The sequence below is a fragment of the Xiphophorus maculatus genome, chromosome 9, assembly GCF_002775205.1.
Source record: "Xiphophorus maculatus strain JP 163 A chromosome 9, X_maculatus-5.0-male, whole genome shotgun sequence".
Lineage (NCBI taxonomy): Eukaryota > Metazoa > Chordata > Actinopteri > Cyprinodontiformes > Poeciliidae > Xiphophorus > Xiphophorus maculatus.
The window spans coordinates 9608065-9632034 of record NC_036451.1 but is presented as its reverse complement, the minus strand read 5'-3'; the positions used below and the strand labels follow the sequence as shown (position 1 = coordinate 9632034).

The 23970-nt window shown below is 37.3% G+C and overlaps 2 protein-coding genes across 2 annotated transcripts; one reads left to right on the top strand and one right to left on the bottom strand.

Moving 5' to 3' along the window:
* The first annotated feature begins 1724 nt into the window (after positions 1–1724).
* On the top strand, positions 1725–16960 carry rhpn1 (rhophilin Rho GTPase binding protein 1). The gene is made up of 16 exons (XM_005802331.2): positions 1725–2118; positions 2286–2382; positions 3800–3915; positions 7316–7444; positions 8050–8125; positions 9487–9564; positions 9740–9864; positions 10039–10205; positions 10823–11010; positions 11335–11491; positions 11807–11932; positions 12046–12240; positions 12317–12393; positions 13137–13283; positions 13844–13996; positions 14077–16960. Exons 1-16 carry the CDS (start codon positions 2099–2101, stop codon positions 14284–14286), a joined length of 2061 nt encoding a protein of 686 aa, XP_005802388.2. The 5' UTR covers positions 1725–2098; the 3' UTR covers positions 14287–16960.
* Positions 16961–17549: 589 nt separating this feature from the next.
* On the bottom strand, positions 17550–22216 carry atpaf1 (ATP synthase mitochondrial F1 complex assembly factor 1). Its single transcript, XM_005802310.2, has 9 exons — positions 21981–22216; positions 20677–20785; positions 20524–20586; positions 20259–20321; positions 19442–19492; positions 19296–19343; positions 19023–19118; positions 18084–18191; positions 17550–18012 (listed from the first exon to the last, which is right to left on the bottom strand). Exons 1-9 carry the CDS (start codon positions 22193–22195, stop codon positions 17830–17832), a joined length of 936 nt encoding a protein of 311 aa, XP_005802367.1. The 5' UTR covers positions 22196–22216; the 3' UTR covers positions 17550–17829.
* Positions 22217–23970: the final 1754 nt, after the last annotated feature.

Below are 23970 nucleotides of genomic sequence, written 5' to 3'. Positions count from 1 at the left end.
TTTATATAGTAAACAAACATCTATGTAGACCACAGGAGACACCAAATAGTCAGAATACAAAAAACTCAATATGGCGGAGAAAGATGCACAGCATAAGAAACAAAAGATAAATGAGCATAAACACGTGTCGGTGTTTGTTCTAAATTGAACTGGATCTTTGTAGAGAAAAGCCAAACCTAAATTATCACAAGCTTCAAATGTTTAATGGCAAAATGCTTCTGTTTCAATTTCATAAGATCACCGGCCTTGTCTCCAAAAATTAAGGTGTTGCATTTGCAAAGAATAATCTGCTTTTTATATTGCTTTTGGCTTCAATGAGTGGCTATTCAGCCCATGTTGGTGTACGACTCATTACATAATGATACTCTCTTACCAACCTCAGCCAGCATGCTACCATACCATTCTATTTTGTTCCGGCATTGATACACATGTCATTGAAACCAGTATTGCATACACTGAATAAAAAAAACACATTTTATTCTCACTGTCTGAAGTTAAATCAGAGGAAATTTCTCTTGTTTTACATTAGTTAGAATTACCAAAACTACCAAAACTATTTAGATGTTCTAAATGCCAGAAGACATAAATAAAACAAGAACATTTTAGTGATTATTTCGTAACCTTCTTTGAATTCTGAACTTTACATGTATTTGGTCAGTATCAGAGATAACTGTCTTTAAAACTATATGACTTGAAACAAACCCTAAAGGTGTGAGCCATGTCATACAAGTCAGAGTTTTTGGTTTCAGAAGCATTTTACACAATGAGTTCTTCTGATTTCACACAACAAATTGGGGTGTTTTAGCAGTTTCCTTGTGAATGCATCTACAAATGTGCCCCCAATTTACTAAAATGTCACAAATTATCCCATTAAAAATTTAAAAAGCCATAATATGACAATTTCACCAAATGACTAAGAAGCATATTAATCATAATGTATGAAATATTTGACTATGAAGAAAGCATGAAAAATCTCTTCAAGCATTATCTCTCATTATTCTGGTAGACAGGAGATAGAAATAATTTTGGAATCAAATCAATTCAAACTTTCTTAGATTTAGTTTCAGTTTTTAATCTCTGACCCAAAGAGCAAGTTTAAAAATGACATTTCTTCTTATTAGGGTCTATTTTTTAAATGTTTAAAAAATGCAGCAAAAATCCTTCTTTTTTTTTTTTTTAGAAAATCCTGTGAAACTGGTTAGTTTGCTCAATTGAATTCAGTTCATACTTTTAACTTTTATAATACATGAATTTTAATATATCTTTCATACGAGTGACGCCTCAAAGATTTAGGATTTTTAGGAGGACAAGGCTGCCACCTGGTGGCCGCTGATCTTGCAAAAAACAGGCATCATGTTTTTCAGAAAATAATTAATGAATTATATTATGCATTGTAGTTTATATCATAAGATTTAATTCTAGTTTTAACGTATTTAATATTCGGCACAGCAGGCGAATGTGATTGTTGCTCCATATATATGACTGCAACTGGATATAAAACTACAGAGACGAACCGGTCAATCATCCAATAAATTTACGATTAATTAAGAAAATAAAAGATTATAATTCTATTTCGAAAAGAACCCTTTTAGCGGGAGCAAAGTGTTACTACTATTATTTGAGCTGTTTCTATGTGCGAGGGGAGGTTGCTGCTGCCACCGTTTTGGAGTCGGTACATAAGCCACTGCCCCTGTCGTAACCATAACAACGATCTGAGCAGAAGGAGGTGGGAGGAGTAGAAAGGGTACGCCCTAAGAAACTTGTGATTGGCCAGTTGAAGTAGCCTATCTGCCTCTTTCCTCTCCTTCATTTGCTCCGTCTTCTGTCATATTAAAAAGCCGCTTCCTGATTGGCTACGTTTCTTCTCCTTTACCCGCCCTCGGTGAGTAATCTCTTTCAGAACTCCGTCTGAAAACAACGACAAGGCTTTATCAAGAGAAAAAGTGTTCAGCTTGGCTTGTTTTTTTATGAGATAAATGCTCACCTGCCTTTGGTCTATACTTTGTTACTTTTGGTGCGTTGCTGTTTGTACAAAGCTGGCAACGAGGCTGTAAGGGATGTAGGGGCCGTTTAAGCCGCCGGGTGTTGTTGGGTTACGATGGAGGGACCTGCCACAAGGCAAGTGGTTTACCGTTAGCTGTTAAAAGTTGTGGCTCAAGTGAATAAAACTTGTTTTGTTTGTTTGTGTTTTTTTAAGTTCAAATTAAATGTGAAGTGCACACTGCTGTACAATGTGTGAATGTGAATAATGAGTTTAATAAATCCAATGTCGTTACTCTTCACAGAGACTTTGAGTTATCTCTGTCAGACGGCGCCTCGGACGACGACGACATGCCCTTGACGCTGCCAACAGACAGCAGCCACAGCGGGAGCATCCGCAAGGTGAGACACCAGAAACTCACTCTCATATGTTTCATCTGCCTGTTTGATGATTATGGCTTGCTGCTAATAAAAACGCACAATTCTTCATCTCAGATCATTACACTGTTACAACTAAAAATAATAAAAAGGTGTTTTTTTTTTAATAGCAGAAATGTTACGCTGTGGTCTATACAGTCATAGAAGATTGCTGACTTGACACAGGTTCAGCATACAGTCACTAACTCCTCCACATAGAAGATAAGGCACAAGGGACACTGGTTGTTGTACTCAGTAATTCAGTTTATTAAGGGAAAATGGAGTGGTAGGAAAAAGGCACACAAGTTGCCATATTCAGTGTGTTAATTACTACTGAATAAGAGGTAAGGAGAAAACAAACTGGACTGGTGTTCAATGATCCAAGGTCCTCTTTCAGATTAAAGTAATTTTTGCAGATTCTTGCTTAAGCTCAAATCACCTATTATTAGATGATTGGTAGCCGGACTATCCCAGGGGACCTTCAGGTGAAAGGTAAAGACCCTGGCTAGTGTTCCAACCCGTTCTGCTGTCCAGCCCTTGTTCTGCATACTACACAAAAAACACATAAGTATTAAAAAATGAGGGAAAATCAGTAGCTTGGGCAAAATATCTAACTTTAATATACAATCCTCCCAGTATCTTTTAAATGGAAGGACTTTTTTGGTGTATGAAATATATCTTGCTTTAAAGTTAGATCATTATATTGCAGAATTAAATCCAGATCTGAGCAAAACATGTTTTTTGTTTTGATCAGTTAATCCTTTAATTTTCTAAATCAAGTGTGGACATGTTTGAAACCATTCACCATTACTTGACAGCTCATATTTGTGCATACCTTGTCATTTTCCTTCACTGTTAAATGAAACTGAGCATTTTGGGGTGCGTGCAGTGATGGTTCACCAGTGTCTCCTCCTTTAGATGTTTTGTGCTCTGTTGTTGAGCAGCCTCTGTCCTGTTGGCTCCCTGATAGTTGAGCAGAGGTGGGAGCTCAGCCAGAATCCTAATCCACACAGGCACTTTGAGGATTACTTGACGTTCGCATGTTAAATAAACACTTTCATTGGGTGCGCAGGAATGAAACAGGGAACTGAGTACATTAAAATGAAAGAAGGTTACAAATTTTATGCTTTCAGGAGGGAAAAGGTAATTAGAAAAAGTTATGTGGAGAAGCAGAGGGAGTATTCAGCATGTTTTAAACTCCAGCCCCTGATTGATATGAACTCATTTTCTTCTCTTTTTATTATTAATAAACAAGTCTGCAGTCTACTGAAGGAAAAAAAAATACTTCTGGAATAATTCTAATTCTATCCAAGTAGTTAAACCAAATTCTCAGATTTGCTGCTGGATATAAGAATCAGAAAAAAAAGTTTTCTCCTCCTGTGGTTTAATGTTTCACCTGTAGGGCTGTGATCCCTTCGCTCAGACTCAGCGCAGTAAACTGCAGCATCGACGAGCTCGCATCAACCAGCAGATCAACAAGGAGATGCGCATGAGAGCAGGAGCGGAGAATCTTTTTAGGTAAGCAACATGAACTTACTACACCGATGCCTTTCTATGAACCGCACCGTTAATGTAATACATTGATCCTCTGGCAAGGCAGAAATTAGACAAAACTGACAGGAATATGAACGTTTAGAACATTTTTGTTTTGCTTACCAACAGAAATTCAATTTTAAAACATTATTAAACATTAATAATTTTGATTTATTAATTTGAGAAAAATGAAACTCATTTATTCACACCAAGGACAAGAGCAGCTTAGGGATCTGGAGGGACATGTGCTATGCCAGATTTAAGCATAAACACATTTACTCTCTCAGCTGGTGCTTAGTTAGTAAAAGATATCCTAGTACAAGTGAATTAAGTGCAGAGTAGTCCCAGAGCTACATAGCAGATCTCCTACCTCATGTGTTTGATTAGTGGCGGCAAGCATTACGGCAGTCCTGTTTGATAAATTTGTCAATTATCATCACTCTAGAACTCCAACATTAAATACATAAAACTAGAAAATGTTTTTGAGACATGAGAAAACAGTTAGACAGCTTTCCTTTTATCCAGAAAGTTTTCCTGCTGTTAAATTTTATATCTGTCTCATTAGTTACAAGTTGTGCAGCACTCAGAGTGGGAGTAAGTCATGTATCGAAAAATACAATTCATATAGAGGAAGTAAAGTCACATTTCCACTAAAATTGTGTGAGTGTAGGGACATTATGTGGCTCAGTGGTTAGAGCGGGTGCCCTATTTACAGACGCTATGGACATTAACGCATCCGTCCCGAGTTCGACTCCCATCCTCGGTTACTTTTGCCGCATGTCTTTCCACCTTCTTTCTGCCTGTTCCTGTCAGATTACTTGCAAATAAATGGCTGATTTTCAGATGGTAAAACTGTGTTATTGTAGTTTGTAAATCCACAGAAAAGGAGAACATTTATTTTTTGGTTGTGGTTAAATTCAAAATGTGCTTCTCTTTACAATAACATGCATAGTAAAATTAAACATTGCATTTTATCTGAAACGTCCAAAAGTTACAAAGCAGTTTCTTTGTGTGTTACTGTAAATCTACTAGTACAGTAAAATCTCCCAGGTTATTTTTACCTGTGCATCTGTACAAATAAAAGTCAACTAGTAGAATTAGAAACGATCTCCTTTATCAGGCGGGTTTTTAATGTAAACGTTTCCAGAGGTGTGCCTGTGTAATCAGATGCTGTGGTTGACTAAAAAAGCAAACTCTGCCAGGTCTCAGTTTGGTTGAAGTGAACTCTGAAACAGTTTGAATGCATATGTGAATGCCAAGAGGACCGGAGACCGCTTCACAAGGCGGAAGCGGACTATGGTGGAAGGAATTCTGGGTAAATAGAACCAAAACAAATGCACATGTCTAGTGCTAGCGGGAGAAATGACTTATGGTCTTTTGCCAAAGACAAAAGAGAAATCCTAGAAACTCTAAAATACCCATTTTTGTTTAAATTTTACAAAGAAGAAAGTTGCGCTCATGTCTTCCTCTTCAAAGCTTCAGAGTTTTTGTGTTGCTTCTTTCAGTAGTTTTGGGTGCAGCGCCTCCACAGCTGAGGGGTGAACAGGTTTTTTCAAAGGGTTTAGTAATGAAACTGAACTGGACCAGCTGAAAATGTAACAAATGTAGCAATTGTGGTCCAGCTAAGTCTACAAATCATATTGTACACTGGTTTCTGTGTTTGTGATTTGTGAAATTTTTTGGATTTGATTCTTTGTTTAATCATTTCATTTTTTCTTTGAAATGATTAATCACACATTAGAGCTGGCAGTTTTTTTTAAGCTGTTGTGTTAAAACGTGATGACTCAGTTCTGTGCAGATAATGAAAAAAAGCACAAAAAAAAGCACTCCTGCGCCTTCTTTTTGGACGCTTGGTCACAGAGACAAAGAGGACCCCCACACAGCCCGGCAGCCTGTAATCAGCCAGCTTTGTGTCCGCCTCCCGTCCTGTTCCCATGCAGAGATTCCCAGTGAGTTTCACTGAGCTCATCCCCCCACTCATCTGGCTGGCAACCTCCCCCTTCATAGTTTGTTAGTGTGTGTTTGGTTATTCACCATGCAGTTTTACTCACTGAAACTGTTGGGAAACTGGCATGTTTTTAGGAGTGCTGTCCTGTGGGAGGTGTTCAGTGATTCTTGATGTTTAACAAAGACTGGTGTTAGTAATATGCCACGCTTTCAGGTTTCCGCTTAGAACTTCATGATCTCTGATTTCTCTTAGGTGAGTTAGTCAGGGTTTTTTTTTTACCCGATGTTCGTGCAGGGGTGTGTAAATGAAGGGGATATTTGGCAGCCTATGTAAAGCTGACTAATCAGATTGCCTTTGGCGTGAGACTAGATAAATGTGTATGCTTGTGTGCCTGTTGAGACTTGAGATGGGAGTGACCAGTAAAGAGACTGTTAAATGTTGAATTAACCCTGCTGGTCCTTTGTTTTTTCATTTTTCATTCCCAAAGTAGAAAGAAAATAAGACTCTTTAGTTGTTTGTTTATTCCAAGTTGTACAGTTATTGCAAGACTCGCCAATATTATTGCAAATCACATGATTCCCCAATATTATGCAATACCACATTTTCTTTTTGTTTTGTAAATTAAAAAAACAGTTGGAGAGTTAGAAATTAATATATATGAGGACTGAAGTTAATAACATCCATGAAAGGAAGTTGGGGGGAAAAAAAGAAAATTGCTAAATGTTTTTTCACTGACAGATTACATGAAGAAGCGAATGAAGTCAGACAGTGCTGACAAGGAAAGACCCTGTGATCAAAGTGTTGTGAAATTGTACAGCTCCAGCTCCTTACACACTTATTAATTCATCTACAAGCTGCATGTTTTTTAATAAATGTCCTCCAAATATAGTGGAGGTGTTTTCTATTCTGTGTTAGCACTGGTGTTAACTTTATTTCAGCCTGTTCGTATGTGCTTATTCAGTCATTGAGTTTGGGAGGTGGAATAATTTCTTTGCCAAACCCAATGATTCCTGAGACTTCCTGGAACAACAGTGTGAGCTGGCTTTGCTCTGTGCCAAGTCTGTGTTTAGAGAACAGTAGAGGCTCTGATCGACTAATAGGACAGTGGAGTTACCCAATAATAGTAAATCCATATGTTGTTTTTTTAACTGTGTGAAAAAAGTGGTCCATAAAATAAAATTAATTTGAATTACACTGTGTGCACTATTATTAAGTAAGCGAGGAATATGACTATATGTATTTCTGAACCCCAAACTGTAAAAATATGCACATGCCTATTAGATTTAAGCAGGCGGTGTGTTTTCAACACCCTACATTAAGGTGTGCATATTTATTAGGCAGCTTCTATTATATCACGAGTACTTTTGTAGGGGAACAGACAAGGGGGTTTCTGTTGTTAATTGTTCCTGTTTTTATTTTTTTAATTTTATTTTGCAGGGCAACAACCAACAACAAGGTGAAGGAGACGGTGGCTCTGGAGCTCAGTTTTGTCAACTCCAACCTGCAGCTGCTCAAAGAAGAGCTGGAAGAGCTGAACAGCAACATGGAGGTCTACCAGACAGACAGGTAGTCACACAGACACAGTTCATGGTCTGTTTGTTGCATGCAATTTAGGCCACACTCATCAAACTAATTACAATGGGCAAAAACAAGTGGATTGTCTTTTTTTATGGTCACACTCTGTTTAGGTTGCATAGTTATATTTGTGATGGTTTGTGCTTTAAACTTTCAAAGTAATATATTTCTTCCTTAGAAAGGATCATTTTAGGTCTAATTTAGATTGCTCTTACAGTTGGGTGTTCAGTAATTATGCCAGTAATTTGCAGCTATAGAGATGCAAATTTTGTCTGTCAATAGGTTTTCTTCCCTCCACAGTTCAAGGTCAGGGCCAGGATAAACCCCCTCATTTGTGTCATTAATGACCCCATCACATGCATGCATGCTTTGTTTGCAGTGCTATTTAATGGTGGGGGCTTATCTCAGGGTTGAGCGGCCTGTGAGGCTTAATAATTGGCTTTAACATTGCTTGTTAGCAGGATCAGTCAGAGAGTGGAGCCCCCTGCTGGGTTTTAAGATGAGCAGATGGCGGTGTGGACTTGTCTTCTGTTTGAAACCTGCTTAGTGCTTACGTATGACTAAGATCCACAACGTGTATTTATGTCTGTTTACAGTGATGCCATCAGTGTTCCCATGATCCCCCTTGGCCTTAAAGAAACCAAAGAAGTGGACTTTACTGTTCCCATCCAGGTGAGAGTGTTATTGTGATCATTATTCAGCTTTTTGTTCATGAAAAAAACATTTTGCCTGATAAACTGTATATTTTTGTAAGAAGAGCTCGATTTAACTAATTATGGACCTGATTTTCCGAACAGCTGATTGGATGAAGCATTTGAGCGAAAGGCACACAATTGGATTATCCAAGTGGAACCACAGGAAAACACTTTGTTAATTTAGGTGTCAATCAGCAGACCTCTAAGGAAAATCTTAAATCTTAGCGTGGTGAGATGAACCCTCGATCAGATAATCTTTAGATCTTCCATATCCTAAAGAAATAAATGTTCATTAAAAGTTAACCAGTTCCAGTTTAAACTGGTTTCAGAACAGTCAAGAGTCTCTACACACATAGATCCTTAACCTGCTTGTTAACATAAAGATTAGGAGGAACTTTGATCATTTTGTCAACGTTCACGTTAAAAATATGGATGTTTAGTGTCCAGTCAATTGCCTGAGAATAAACATACCTTCATACCAAATACTTTTTAATATTTCTGCTATTAAAAGTTACATTATAATTGTTTTAACATACTCAAAGCACATCACAGCCAGTATAGCATAACAGATTAGTTTTCAGCTTAATTTGGGAAATTAATATTTTACCTGAAACAAAGAAATAAGCATGAACTTGTTTAACTTTCTAATTTACTCATAAGAAGGCTGTTTTTTTATCTCTACGTATAACTGCAAAAGCAGTTAAACTGTGACTGTCAAGTTAGAAAATCATTAAAGTCTGAAATTATTTCAGTTAAAATATAAAATTTTTATACGCAAAAGTATAAATAAACCTCAAATATTTGCTTATACACAGACTGATTGTATATTATAATAATTTCTTGCTGTTAAGTTTAATGACCATATTTTACAGCTTATTGAAAAAGAGAATTTGGTCTCAGAAATCTTAATTATACATAAAACCAAAAAAGGATTTTCACTCCTGAAGCACTTTATGTACCTCTACCCTTAAATGGATTTTGCTTCACAGTCCTCTTAAGCCTGCAGTGATGCATGTTTGTACTGCACCTTTTAGCATAACACATTTTTCTTCCTCTCAATTTTCTGTTTATATGCTGAACAGGAAGATTTGGAATCATTGAGATACGCCTGTGCATCATTTTCTCTCTTCATGAAGGATTCTTCTTACTGTGTTTAATGCAACAAGATCTGTTTCAGTTTTGATATATTAAGTCAAGATTGTGCAGCAATAAGAGAATCTTTTTTTTGTCTTCTACCTAAGGATAGCTGAAATTTGTGCGGCACGGAATCCTCTTGCTTGTTGAAGGTATATAAACACATAAAAACAATGAGTTTCTTTTATCTCTCCTCTGTTGTAGGATTTCATCTGTGAGCACTACAGAGAGGACAGCAGTCTGTATGACAAGGAGATCAAAGAGATGATTGAACTCAGACAGGTTCATAAAAGCACCATCACAGTTTTATACACAGCTGACCTCCCAGAGGTTCAATATTGGAATTGCTTCCATGAAATTGAGAAACACCCAATGATCAACAGTGATGGACATTAGCAGGGATTTTGTATATCTGTTACAACTCTGTTTTTTTTGTTGTTTTTTTCCTGTTTGTCAGGCGATGCGCACACCCAGTCGAAACCAGGCTGGACTAGAACTGCTGATGGAGTACTACAATCAGCTGTACTATGTGGACCAACGCTTCTTCTCCTCACACAGGAACCTGGGCGTTCACTTTCACTGGTACAACATGTTCACTCTCATTAAAAATCTGGGAAATTATCCTCACTTATGCATCACCTTTAAGGCGATTACCATTAATGTGACCATTAATGCCAGCCAGAAGTGGACGTAATGTCTTTAATTTTGAACTCTTTAGGTATTTATTTCAATTAATGCAAACTCATAATACCTCAGGTATGACTCTCTGACGGGGGTCCCGTCGTCCCAGCGTGCGCTGGCTTTTGAGAAGGGAAGCGTTCTGTTCAACATCGGAGCCCTGCACACGCAGATCGGAGCGCGGCAGGATCGCTCCGCTACAACCAGCATCGACAAGGCCGTCGATGCCTTTCAGCGAGCTGCAGGTGCTGACAGAGCTCACATTTACAAAAACACCTCAGATATTTAATTCAATTGTTTTGTGAGACTTGTGTAAAAGAGGCGCAATGGAAGAATCTCTGAAGTTGTGCTGAGTAATCTTCCACTGAAACTGCATTTTATTTTTCTCTTTAACCTTAGATCTAAATTTAATTTAATGCCTAAACTGTTTTCTATTCCACTACATGCAGCCAATCATTAGGATTATCAATATGTAGATTTAATACATAGTTTTAATTCATTGAATATTATTAGAATTTTTAATTGAGAAATTTATTAATAAGTTACCATTGTTATAAATGATACATTTTACTAAATTTAGCCAATTTTTAAACAAAAAAGATAAAAAATATTTGTAACTAAGTTTTATCTTATTTTTACAAAAACATAAATATGATTAAGACATGAATATGTCTTTGTAAAAGGAGACATTTAACACTACTGTGTGCTATTGTGCGCCGTCGTTCACAATCCCACAGTCAAGGTCATTTTAGGGAGACTTTGATGTTCCTTCTCTTTGAGTTTTTCTGTTTTTTTCTGCTGTTGTGCAAAATCTTTAATCTGATGTTTCACATTCTGAGATACTGCCTTCATTGTCCATTAGGTGCATTTAATTACCTTAAGGAGAACTTCTCAAATGCTCCAAGTCTGGACATGAGCGCTCTGTCTCTCAGCATGCTGGTTCGCCTAATGGTTGCCCAGGTGCAGGAGTGTGTGTTTGAACGCATCACAATCACCTCGCAGGACACTAAGTTTACCTCCCAACTCCAGCTGGCACAAGAAGCTGCACAGGTGAGTTAACTTTGCTTTCTGTGTATCATTCAATAAACATCATCAGTGTTTTGAATCTAGTAGAAAATGATGTGTCAAAGCACGTGTTCACAACCTTTACCTGCTGCTTTGTGAACTCAAAAGAGCTTCAGAGAAACATCCTGTTGGTGGATGCATTTCCAGACCGGAAGAAACAGAAATAATCTTTACATGCAATAAAAAGACTTTGGATCTTCAATAATTTGAAAACACAATCAAGATTTATTTAGCTACTTTTGCTTAAGGATGCAATTTGCCAGTTTGTTTCCTTTGCAACACACACTTTCTTTACACTGTGTTCTGCAGGTGTCGGATGTTTACTCGCTGGTGCACCAGACAATGACACAACCCCTGATGAAGGACTATGTGCCATTTTCATGGGCTTCCATGGTTCAGGTCAAATCTGAACACTTCCGTGCTCTTTCACACTATTATGCTGCTGCTGCGCTCTGCGACCACACAGGTAAGGAGATACCAAGATTGTTATTTAGTTTAGCTCTTTTGGCCTCGACTGAAATCAGTTTTTACTGAGGAGTTTATTCCTTTCATCTATAAACCTGAAAAGCATAATGAATATTTAAGGTAGAATAGGAACCTTAAATATTACTGCTGTTTAGAAATTTTTGAAATGTGGGTTTTGTGATATTAACATTGTGTAAAAAGACAGAGAACTTTTCTTGTTCCTCTCTGACGTCACTGAAGCGCATCACTTCACAATCCCACCACACCTGGTTCCGACAACGCATCTGAACTTAACTTGTATCATTTCCTCCTTTAGTATCTTCTGACGGAGAGGAGTGTGATGAGGAGTCAGACAAGGCCTTCCTCAAGTTTTATGTCAACATTGCTTCAGGGCAAACTCTCAGCCAGATCCTACAGGATCCTGAAAAAAGGCGAAAGCTCGGTGAGGCTACATGTTTCAGAAATCTGCTCTCAGCAGGAATTACATCACTGTCAACATGGACTTAGTGGAGATTTATCACTCACTTCTTTAAAATTGTTTGTGGTGACATGAAGGTAAAGCCCACCTTCGGCGTGCGGTTATGAGGCACGAGGAGGCCATGCGTGTCCACAGTCTGTGTAAGATCCTGAGGAAGATGGACATCCTGCAGGACGTTCTATGTCAAACACACAAACGTTCCTTGGAGAAGTACTTGGAGCTGGACCGCGAAGATGACTTTGATGAAATAGCAGAAGCCCCAGAGATACAAGGTGAGAACTTCTTATAAATGCAGTGTTGCAGTTAAGCAATTCATAAATAACTAAGTGTGACTACTTATGTTTGCAGCTTATACTCAGCAGAAACCAGACATCACTCCACCAAGCTTCACTACAGTCCAGGTTTCTGACATCTTTCAAAGACTGGTGAGGAAGAGAAAGCCTCTTTTTAGATATGGGAGACATCAAATTGATGCTTTTTTGAATCAGGTGTATAATTTGTCTCTATGATTTCTTTCATTTATATCAAGGGGAATTATGAGAGCCCACAGTTTCTAGCAAGCAGTTGTTATTTGGCTACAGTTGTAATAAAACTGTTGAATAATTTGTAATAACTCATACTTGCAAGACTAGTACAAAATATCAGTCAGTTTGGACCCAAACCTAGAAGATAGAGCTCAAAGAATGGCTTAACCAGATGAAATTTAGGGTTTTGAAATGGTTTAATTGAACTTTAGAATGAAGTCTGACCAAAATTTGATGAAGTTGCCAGAAGAGGGAGATAATGTGGATAATAAATAAACTCAGTGTGATATTTTTGGAGAAGTTTTTGGAGGCAGAGTGAGCAAATATTTCTAAGTCAAGGCATGACATGCTTCAATAAACTATTATTATAAGGGCAAACGTTTATCCCTATAATAATAAGGATGCTTCAGCTTCAGCTTTTTTAACATATTAGTTTGTTTTTTCAGTTGATCTTGACATAATAAATGTCACATTAGATGGTTTGGATTGACATTACATTTAAGTTTATTTGATAGGGACAGACATGCATCACAAAAACTGGATCTTTTAACAAGGGTGTGGGCACTTTAGAAAGACACTGTATATATTTATTTAGAAATAATCAAAAACATGACAGTCAGACAGAAATGCTTCCTGTGCTGCAGGGTCCCTTGTCAGTGTTCTGTGCAAGGGCCCGCTGGGGGCCCCCAAGGGTAATCTCCCTGCAGAAAAGAGAAGGTGGGATGGGTCTCACACTTCGAGGGGACTCCCCTGTCTTGGTTGCTGGAGTTGTACCTGGAGGCTGTGCAGAGGTGAGACTAACTGCATGTTTTAAGGTTCCAAGCCTTATGAAGAACTAAATAAAAACAAGATGAATCCTCTGGAAAGTATTTGTGTGCATAAAATGTATTGACGAGAAGTTCTTGATGCTTAAATAATGTATTAACGATCGGTCATGGAACTAAAAGGAACCAAGTGTTTGATTGGCTGGTGTCTTCCTTACCACAGAAAAATCCTAGTGAAATGGTGAAAACAGACTATATGTTCAACTTTTATTAAATAAAGAATAAAGTTTCAGAACAAAAAGTAAGAGATGAGGATGATGAAAATTCTGTAAAAAAAATATGCACCAATCAGAATTTTGTCCAATCTATCTAGTTTTTCAGCAAAAAAATTCGTTAGTTTACTTTAGTTTCCATGACTTGATAGAGTCTGTTTGATCGGGAAAAAGATCAAATTGTTACGTTTTCTTACTTGTTGGTCACTGATCAAGGCAGATCAACTGAAAATTCAACCACCAGCCAATTTCTAGTAAACACTAGATATTTGTTACAGAGAATGTAAAATTAAATTAAATTTGTTTAATGTTCAGGAGGCAGGACTAAGAGAGGGAGACTACATTGTAGCAGTGGATGGACAAGACTGTAAGTGGGCCAAACATGGGGAGGTGGTCCTCATGCTGACAAGCAGCAGTGACAGAGAAGTAGAGATCAGTGTGGTGACGTTACACTCACATGACACACAGGTAAATGTGACGATTTGTGTGCAGCAGGTGCAGATCTGAGAGAGAAATCGTATTTTAATAAATCATATTTGTCCATGCAGGTGGAGAGAAAGGCGGCCATGTTGTCCCACAGCAGAGACAAAGAAAACAGTCGCCAAAGGCTGCTGGGCGGGGCCAAGGGACAGAGCTCCGCCTCCTTGTTGAACTGGAACAGGAAGAAAAAGAGGGAAGGCAGCGGTGTCGCCAAAAAACTGGGAAGCACTTTTAGTTTGTCTTTTGGAAATATCCGTGACACGGAGGCCATGTACTGAGACGGGACTGTGGAGGAATCACTCAGGGACCCACAACAGCAGAGAAGGTACGGAGTGCAGCAACAGTTGGTGCCGAGCAAAGGAGCTCAAGCATAGAAAGGCAAGTCTCTCTGGAGAACTGGACAATTTTTTAAGTCAAAATGTGAGTTTGTTAGGCAAAGCCTGCCTATAAAGAAGCTGTGACATAATCATGGAATGAAAAGGTCTACTTTAAAACATCGTGGCTTTGTTTTTACCTTGCATACTTTTTTAAAAATTTGTTTGTATCAGCAGATAAAATGCATATTTTCTCTGCTGTGAATTTACTGTTTCTACAAAATGACACTTATGGAAATCATAAGAGAATAACGAGACCAGACGGCAGCAACAGCACTAAAGGGAGTTTCAGTATTATTGAAAAAACAGGTTATTTTCTCTACCTAAGAAAGCCTCAGTGGTTGCATCCTTAAGTTTTCAGTACATACTGTACCAAGGTACGCTGCGAGGGTTGAAAAATGTGTTGTTAGTTGAAAAGGTTTTTGTTCTTGATTTTAGGATAGCTAAAATCACCCTCACTTAAAAAAATTTAAATCAAAAGACAAATCAATCACAAATTTCTTACTTAAAAAAGTTGAATGATATTGTTTTCATTTTATTTTCATTCTTTATCTTTGTCAGCATCAGCCTCTTGTATGCAGGTCTTGGAATAAGACACATCAAACGAGGGAATATATTGTACTGTATATACAAACCCGTTTGATTTTATTTTTTTTACTACAAAAGAAAATCCAGATCCAGAAAAGATAAATCTATTACATTGCTGAAGAAGCCTACAGGGATTGTGATTAAGAATCAGAAACAGTATAAATATTTAATGTTGTATTATAAGCCAATGGTGCTGACTGTGTTTTAATGAATTAAAATATTACGAGAAGATTTAAATTCATTTTTGTAATGCAGCTGTTAATCTGCTCATTTAGCAGAGACAGAAAAAATAGTTGCTGAGGAAGGCAAATATTGAGGAAAAAACATAAAAGAGTAATATTTGAAGAGAGGAGTTATCAATTTAAAGCTTCTAATCAGATCAATTTCCAGTTCACACTACAGGGGGCGCCCTTTCACATTAACCGGACAAAGAAAAGCAATAACAAAATGTTGCTCTGACTGCAAATGACTCAAGTTTTCTACATCATTTTTGACAAGGGTATGCAGTAAGCCACCCTGAGAGGAGAACCTCACTGAGCACTTAAAAAAAACACTAATGCATTGTTCTAAAATCCTAAATGGAGCATTAGTTACTGATTGTGCTTCATGGTACTATATCTGGTAAACATTGCAGTAGATATATAAGACTTAGTTATGTCTCGAGTTCCTACACATTTTGTAAAAGTATTACATTTGCTTTATTTTACCATTACTTTCCACATATAGGCATGGAAAACAGAAAATGAAGTATGGAAAGATATATTTTGAGACTGTTTTTCTCTTTCTACTTGAGTTAAAGATGAATTTTTTTTAAATCTTTTGGTAAATAATTACTCGAAGAACTAGATTTCTTCATTTATTGCAAACTTTGTGCACCAGGCCAAATTATAATAGGAAACAATTTAAGAGCAAACCATATGAATAAAACGTAATTTAAGGGTTGACCCTGCTCTAAGGCATAATGTAGCTTTTTCATTTGCTTTTACAATAGGAAGAAATTGGCAGGAACTGTGGCTTTAAAAGTTTTGATGAAAAGTCAGTCACTATGTACCCTTGAAAACGTGAAAATGCCCTAACAGTCAACTGGACGAGAAGGGAAATTTATGAATGAACTCTGGATTCATACAGAGTTCATATGATATGAACTCTGTAGTGGTACTACTCAGGTTACTCTGAGAATATTCTGTTACCATGGCGATGAGAAACATCTCTTAGTTTGGATGACTATGGCGTGACGCTCAACTCTCCTTGTAATAATTGTTTAGTTAATTTCTCTTTAGATTATAAGCACTTGAATTTTCATTTGTTTTGTATTTTTTTGTAGTTTAGACATCTTTAATGCACTGTGAGAATTTTTTTGTTTTTTTTTTGTAGCTTTATTGTTACAATAAACTCACACTGAGGCTGTGATTTGTCTGGTGAAGTATTTCATGTGGTGCGACTATTCCAATGTCAACAGTGGGTTTTTTGTATGTATATGTGAGTTGAGTCACTGTTTGTTTCTTTAGTTGAGGATGTTAATGGAAAAATAATTTTCATTGTTTTTTATTTTATTTTAACAACTAAAACAGCCTCATAGTATGGCTTGTTTCAGGTAAATTTCTCCCGTCAAAATGTGTCGTTTCACTTGAGTTGTTTTTCGGAGCGATAGTCTTCCATATGCACAGATGAAGCACACAAATGTTTTGGATGTTTTCTTTAGTTTGGGTTTCATAAAAATCTAAAATTCACCCCAAAAGTACAATTTGTAACAGTTTCAAAATGAAAGCCTGTTTTGCTTTATGATAAATTCAATATCTTATTGTCAACAACTTTGAAGACAGTTTTTCAGTCTTTTTGTTTTAGACACTTTGTTTTGTATGAAAAAAGTCAGCCATCATAAATTGAATTCATGTTTGTATGTCTGACAATCCCTAACAGTTAGGGGTGTGCACTGTCTTTGATGTATAGAATGCCATCAAATTGATAAATAAACACATAGTTCACTTATGAGAAAACTGAACCCAATATTGAATTGTTTTATATAAATGAAAAGTCACCTTTGTTTATATTAAAGAAATTGGTTTAATTACACTTGGTGAAATCCAAAAATGAACCTTGTTTCATTCATAAAAATAATTTTAAAATGGTGAGTTCTGAGGAAAATGTTAGGCCACCGTACCCAACTCTTCACCCTCAGCCATGAAATGTTTAAAAAAATAATTTTATGGACAGCTCCTTTCATCATCCCTCAGAATCTCCGTAAATTCAAATTCTGAGTTTTCACTTAACCATTGCAGTTTTTATTTTTTGGTTTTCTGCCAGTCCTTGGAGGACTTCCTGGTATTTTTTGAGTCCATGGCATGCAATAGGTTCCAGTTCTGATCAACTCACATTTTCTTCAAACATCCTCTGATACTCTATAGAAGTTGGAATCCATGGCGATGAGCTGGCCAGGTCCAGCGGCAACAAAACTCCCCCACATTATAACACTTTTAGTTATTAATGAATATAGCAATTATTGTGAAAAGTAATGAGGTAGAAGCTGCATACATGCATGTCTAATTGTTGTATAACCGAACAGAGGAACACTCAGACTGTTAGGGGATTATTTTATTTTATTAAATATCAAACGTAGAATTTTGAGCTTAGCTTCAGTGCTTACAAAGTCTCTTGAATCCAGTCTGGAACAGAATGGGGCAAACGCCTCCATTTATTCCACCACATTATTTCCTAAATCACTAAATGTCGGCTCATAAGATGCTGTTCCTGCATCTTTTCTGCTCACAATATGCATTTACGAGTGTGGATCCACATGGAGAGAGGAACCATGATGCTTCAGTCCTAGACAGATAAATAGTCCCTGGTCATCTTCTGATCTTAGGAGCCCCCCGGGGCGCCTGCTGACCCCAGCCCGCTCTGCTCCAGCTCTGCTATCACCGACATGTGCTTAAAGTCTTCAGGCTGGTGGTTCAACGTCTCCACCAATCGGTACGTCTCCTGCCTCTGTGTGCCGTAGAACAGCTGCACCTGATTGGCCAAGCACTGAGCCTGGTGGACAGTCTGAGAAACGGAGAGATGCTTTAAATGTCCCTGAAGACATTTTAAAAAAGAAGATTTTAAAACAGGCTTACGATGAACTTGGGATCCATCTCTGCTGTCATGAGCACGATGCCCTTCTCCTCCTTCAGCTCCGGGTAGTGGTAGAGGATCAGCTGACTCGGCGCGTTCTCGCTAAGCGTCTGGGTGCAAACACAGGAAAAAAACTTTGAATGCTGGCAAATATAGATTTTTACGCAGATTTGCTGATTTTAGATGTCCATGCATAAAATGTTTACATAACAAATGTGTTCTGATATTTTTAGGAGAAGTACAGCGGTACAATCAACATATTAGGCTGGAAAATAAGTGAAGTCATGACGTCAATGTCTGACATTACAGAAATCCTAGGTTTGTTTGAAAATTGTTTAACAGTTTAATCTCTAGAGTATCTATATCCATACATAAAAGTTTTTATCCATTCATATTATTTCATTGCGTTTTAGGTGTATTTTTTAATTTAATATTTTATGTTTGTTAGCAAATAAACCAGGTACAATGTAAAGCCTTTTTAAGCGTCATTTTGGATCAGAAAGGAGCTTAATAAACTTATTCTGACAATTTTATATTAAAATAATGACTAACCAGAAAATACAAAAAGATATGGTGTTTGACTTCTGTTTGAGGACGCTCAGCTTGTTTTTGGAAATAAATAAATTTACAGATTATAATTCCGTAATTGCATTATAATGCATTAGAATGTCAGAATGGCCATGAATGGATGCAGAATGGCCAGGTACAATATGCCTAAAAAATTCACTGAAATTGTTAAATTTTATTGAATTGATATCACCTTAAGTCAAACAACTAACCTTTCAAATGACCTGATTACATTTGTTTTGCCAGAGTTCATTTTTCCAGGCCTTTCAAAGAACAAAAACATTTGTAGGAAAATTTGAGAAGCAACCTGAACTAAACATGAGCTCACTTCCTGTCTGTCAGAAGTGTGAGGTATCAAATGTGAATCGGTTTACCTGGATGTTTATAAGTGAGGTGAAGTGCAGCTCATGTCTGGACCACTGACCCACAAAGAACTCATAGCCCTCCTTCTGAGGCAGAGCGTAAAGGAACTGGAGAGAGCACACAGACAGAGGTGAGCAGGGAATCCATGATAGAACAATAGGTAGAAATGAAAAATCTGAAATGATTTCTGGTTCTGCAGTTCACGCCCTCTCTCTCACACACACACCCTGATTTGGTGACCGCGCTGAAACTGAACCATGGCTTAGTTTCAGCAGGGATCTTACCATGGGGCAGGATTTGGATCTGTTGAAAATCACTTCATACATCTGGGACTGCAAACAAGACAGAAGACAGATATTAGATGATCAGTTCCTTATTAAAGTGGAGATGTAAACTATTTACATTGAGGATTCATCGGTAATGAACTCACTGGAATGGCGGCGCTGATCGTGTCTTTGGTTGAATAAAACTGCATCCAAAGCTGGAAGAGTAGAAGATAAAAGTTCAGCCTAGAGCTATTTTGCGATTTACAAAAAAAACCCTCCAGAGGGCGCTAGAGTCACTCCAGAGTGAAAGTAAATCTGAAGGTTTGACCTCAGCGACAAAAAGAACAGAAAAATATTGTCCGAACCAAAGTGAAGAGCCTAACATTTTTTAGTTATTTTATTTTAGTTTTTTAGTTAGTTTAGCTAGTTTTAATTTAATAAAATTTACCAGTTACAGTAGAGTTCAGAAACACAGATTTACACTGAGGGTACTTGACTCAATAAAATGTCAAACTTATTAAATGCTCAAATCTCCACTCACAAATTACTACGGCCCTTATAAATGTTAAACAGAGTGTGAATATTGAGTATGAATATTCACCTCTGTGAATTTTCTGTCAGATATTAAAACTTCTACGTGAACTTGGTTCTGCTGGAGTCTCCTCCTGCTAAAAGGGCGCTGCTCCTCTCCACTATCACCATGTGCTTGATCAGGATGTGAGAACGCAGTGTGACCTACATAGACTTCGCTTAGACCAATTTTTACTATGTGTTTACTATCTTACAAACCAAATCTAGCTTGAAGTTAAATTCAATCAAATGAACTTGGTCTGATTTGGACATTTTGGTATTGTGGAATGTTACTTTTGAATTGTCCCATCTACAGTAAGAGAATACAAGTAAACACTGTCTGTTTTAGCCTGAAGTGTTGTTTTTATTATTATTATTATTTTAACTAGAAAGCTCATAGACCAAACCCACCTGTGAGATCTCCTCGCCAGTCTTGTCCTTGATCATCTCCAGATTAAGGATGGAACCTAATGTCTAAAGGAGCACAAAATTATTTTTACACAACTTCCTCTTGCTGAAAGGTTTTAATATCTCTCTTTTATAAATAAAAAAGTTAAATTAATAGTATTTAATTGTTGTTCAGTGTTTTTTGTAAAAAAAAAAAAGTCTAAAATATTTTTCAGCCTTTCAAACAGTGACTCTGCTATGCTAAACACATTCAAGATCTGATCCTCACTTTATTTTTCGTAAAAGCTCCAGATGCTCCATCACCGGCTGCCATCTTATCTCTTTTCTCAAACTAAAAAGAGGAAGGAACAAAAGGAGTTATTTCTTTTTTTCTGATTAAAAATAACCAATGCCTGAACGAGGAGCTAAGCAGAAACATCACCTCCTGCTCCATGACCTGGACGAACTCGGCCTGCTTGGAGTGTCCCAGGACATCCTTCTTGGCCTCATGCCGCTTCTCCAGTCGCTCCTTATATTCCTGGGGTTTCGCACTAAAAGCAAACAGAAAATTGATCACTATTTGCTCCACAACAAGCTTCTTCAGCTTAATACTTTTCATAATTTACTGCCAATGCAAAAACACAAAATCTTAACTAGTATCTTTGGTCTAGTTTCTAGTGAAAATATCTTGGGACACTTGGGAAACTAACTTTTCAGCAAGGTGGAGGAGCTTAAGTCAATAATTTCTTAATATTGATGGAAAAAACACAACTTCCATTGTAGATTATTTTACTTAAAAAAATTGGAAAAATGTCTTGTAAGTGATATCATCTGCCAGTGGAAAGAGTGCTTTTTCCAACAATATTAGGTTGATCAAAAGGGATGCACCTTAAAGCTGTAGGTTAGTAGTTCTGACAGGCATTTAGCTGTTTTAAATTTTAAATGTATTTTCCTCCAGGCTCCTGCTGTTTTGATGGAGCTGTGCTTAATCTGCCAAGCCAAACAGCGAGACTCCAGTGACAGATGAATACTGTTGTCGTATGGAAGTTGAGATTTGCTTTTTGTACAAAAATCTGAAAGCTTTACTGTGTTACTATGGCCACAGGCTGCAGTACAGTCCTGCATACATATGTAGCTTAATCAATTTAGATTACTTTTGACTTATTGCAGTGAATATGCTCAATGCATTTTGTAGCATTTTTAAACAACTGGTATTCATTTTCTTCTACAGTTTTTCTATTTGCACTTTCCAGGATTTTGCTTTATTCTGCTGCTTTTGCCTATTTCTTACATTTCTGCAAATCTTCTGCAACTCACTTCAAATCCTGAAATTTTCTCTAAAATATTCAATATACAGCATTCACACTGCATTTTCGCAGGAAATGCACTTTTTTCCAGTTTAACTTTAATTTTTAATAGTTAGCATGTAAAGGGTTGATTATTTTGGTGATGTCCACTCTTTCTAACCATGGGCGAAAATTCGGCACAAGGTTCAAGCTTGCTGCTGAATTGGCCTAAAATGTTCACGCCTTTTTCTATGGGATAACATGACAACTTTTTATGAAATGAGGTTTAAAATATTTATGGACTTAATACAACAACATAGAATTATGGGCCGAAATGATTATTTGACATAAACTCTTTCAGTCACACTTTCCTTGGCTCCACTGACTCCTCTCTGTGCTATAGCATCTGATGATCTTTAAAATAGCAGACTACATGATGGGGTTTCGGACGCTCGCTGACCTGCGCAGCTTCTGGATCTTGTCCTGGTACTTGTTGTAGAACGGATTCTCCACCAGCTCCGGATCCTTTCGTACAGAGAAGGCCCGAAACTGTTCTGGGACCAGCCCGGGAATCAGCGTCCTGGTGCCAGTGGCCCTGACGGCCAACATGCCCCGATAGAGACATGACATCTGGATCAACGCCGCCGACATCTTTCCATCGCTGCCGTCCCACATCTATAATAGTCCGACCACATATGTGGCGGTGCATGTTTTTGGTTCCGCCTTACCAGAAGTGGTGTTTTTTTCTTTCTCTCTTTTTTTAATTTATGCTACTAAAAATATCTATCTATCTATCTATCTATCTATCTATCTATCTATCTATCTATCTATCTATCTATCTATCTATCTATCTATCTATCTATCTATCTATCTATCTATCTATCTATCTATCTATCTATCTATCTATCTATCTATCTATCTATCTATCTATCTATCTATCTATCTATCTATCTATCTATCTATCTATCTATCTATCTATCTATCTATCTGTCTATCTGTCTATCTGTCTATCTATCTGTCTACCTGTCTATCTGTCTGTCTGTCTGTCTGTCTGTCTGTCTGTCTGTCTGTCTGTCTGTCTGCCTGCCTGCCTGCCTGACATCCAGCCTAAAGGCCTAGATCCACCTGTATCAAACCTGTTTTATTTTTAAAACCTTATTAATAAACCCGGTAAAGTTGTAAGAACTCCTTAATGGAAATATCAAATGAAATTTCATGTCCTAATGTAAGTTTTTGTAATAGTAAGAACTTGTAGATTGTATGTGATTGCTGAGACACCCATTACCCTGTAGAGGTCAGTACAAACTATGTTTTGCCCCTGCTTCAATCCTCAGCTCCCATCTCTATCTTTAGTTAAAACCATCATCTCTGTCGGTCACAGAGCTCAGCAATAATCTGTTGCAGCCTGTGTCCTGTCCTCACAGCATGTACACACACACTCATCTCTCTGTGTGTGTTTGTGCAAATGTCCACAGACGCTGTAAATTTCATGTGCATTTCCCTCATGATGGTTTGAGTGCTTCAGTGTTTACACTCCACAATAATTTCTTCAGTTTCTTCTGATCAATAAACAGAGCAGCTGGAACAGTTCAGTGCTTCTGGACAACAAAACATATGACAACAAAAATGTTTGTGTTTATGTGTTTGCATTGTGTCTCAGCCGTTCATCACCGCACCATGTGGTTGACTTTTCACCCTATAGTTTGATTGTACATAATACACATCACTTTGGTCATGGACAGCTGTCTGTCATGGAATTTCCTAATAAATAATTTTGCAGATAAATATGTCTTTTGATCAATGACATCATTTACTGTGCAGCAGGGAAATGTGAAAAAAGAAGGGTGAGTTTTATGATCAGGCAATATGCCTAAGTGATCTTTGTTCTGTGTTGTCAAAGTTATTAAGAAGTTTTTTCAAGTTTCAGTCATTATGCAGACAGAAGCATTTATCATACTTCCTGAAAGGAAAGTCAATTTGAAGTGAGACGATCAATTTTAATAGAGCTTGAGCTTTTAAAGATGAAAATGCTGCGCCTGTCTTCTCCAGAACCTGCTGCAGCTCAGTGTCAGTTTGCTGTATAAAAAAATCCTTTTGAATACAAATGTTTATGCAAAGTCCAAACTTGTAAAAACCAACAACTCTTTGAGACAACAGTGTGATCATATCTCACTGACAGAAGGCAATGAAAACTATGAAACTGCTGGTTCTCAAAAAAGAAACTCAAATTTAAAGTTCCAAGATCCTTTTTACGGCCTAATTTAGGTTGACTGAATATGAACATCAGGATATTTACACACTAAAGAGATTTTTGACTGTAAAGTCTGTCAGATCTGTACAACCAGAAGGTGTTCTGGTTGTACATGTAGAAATAATGCCAAACAATACTACACAATGAAACATAACACTTTTATCTATGTGGATGCTCAGGTAAAAAGCAGCTAAAAGTT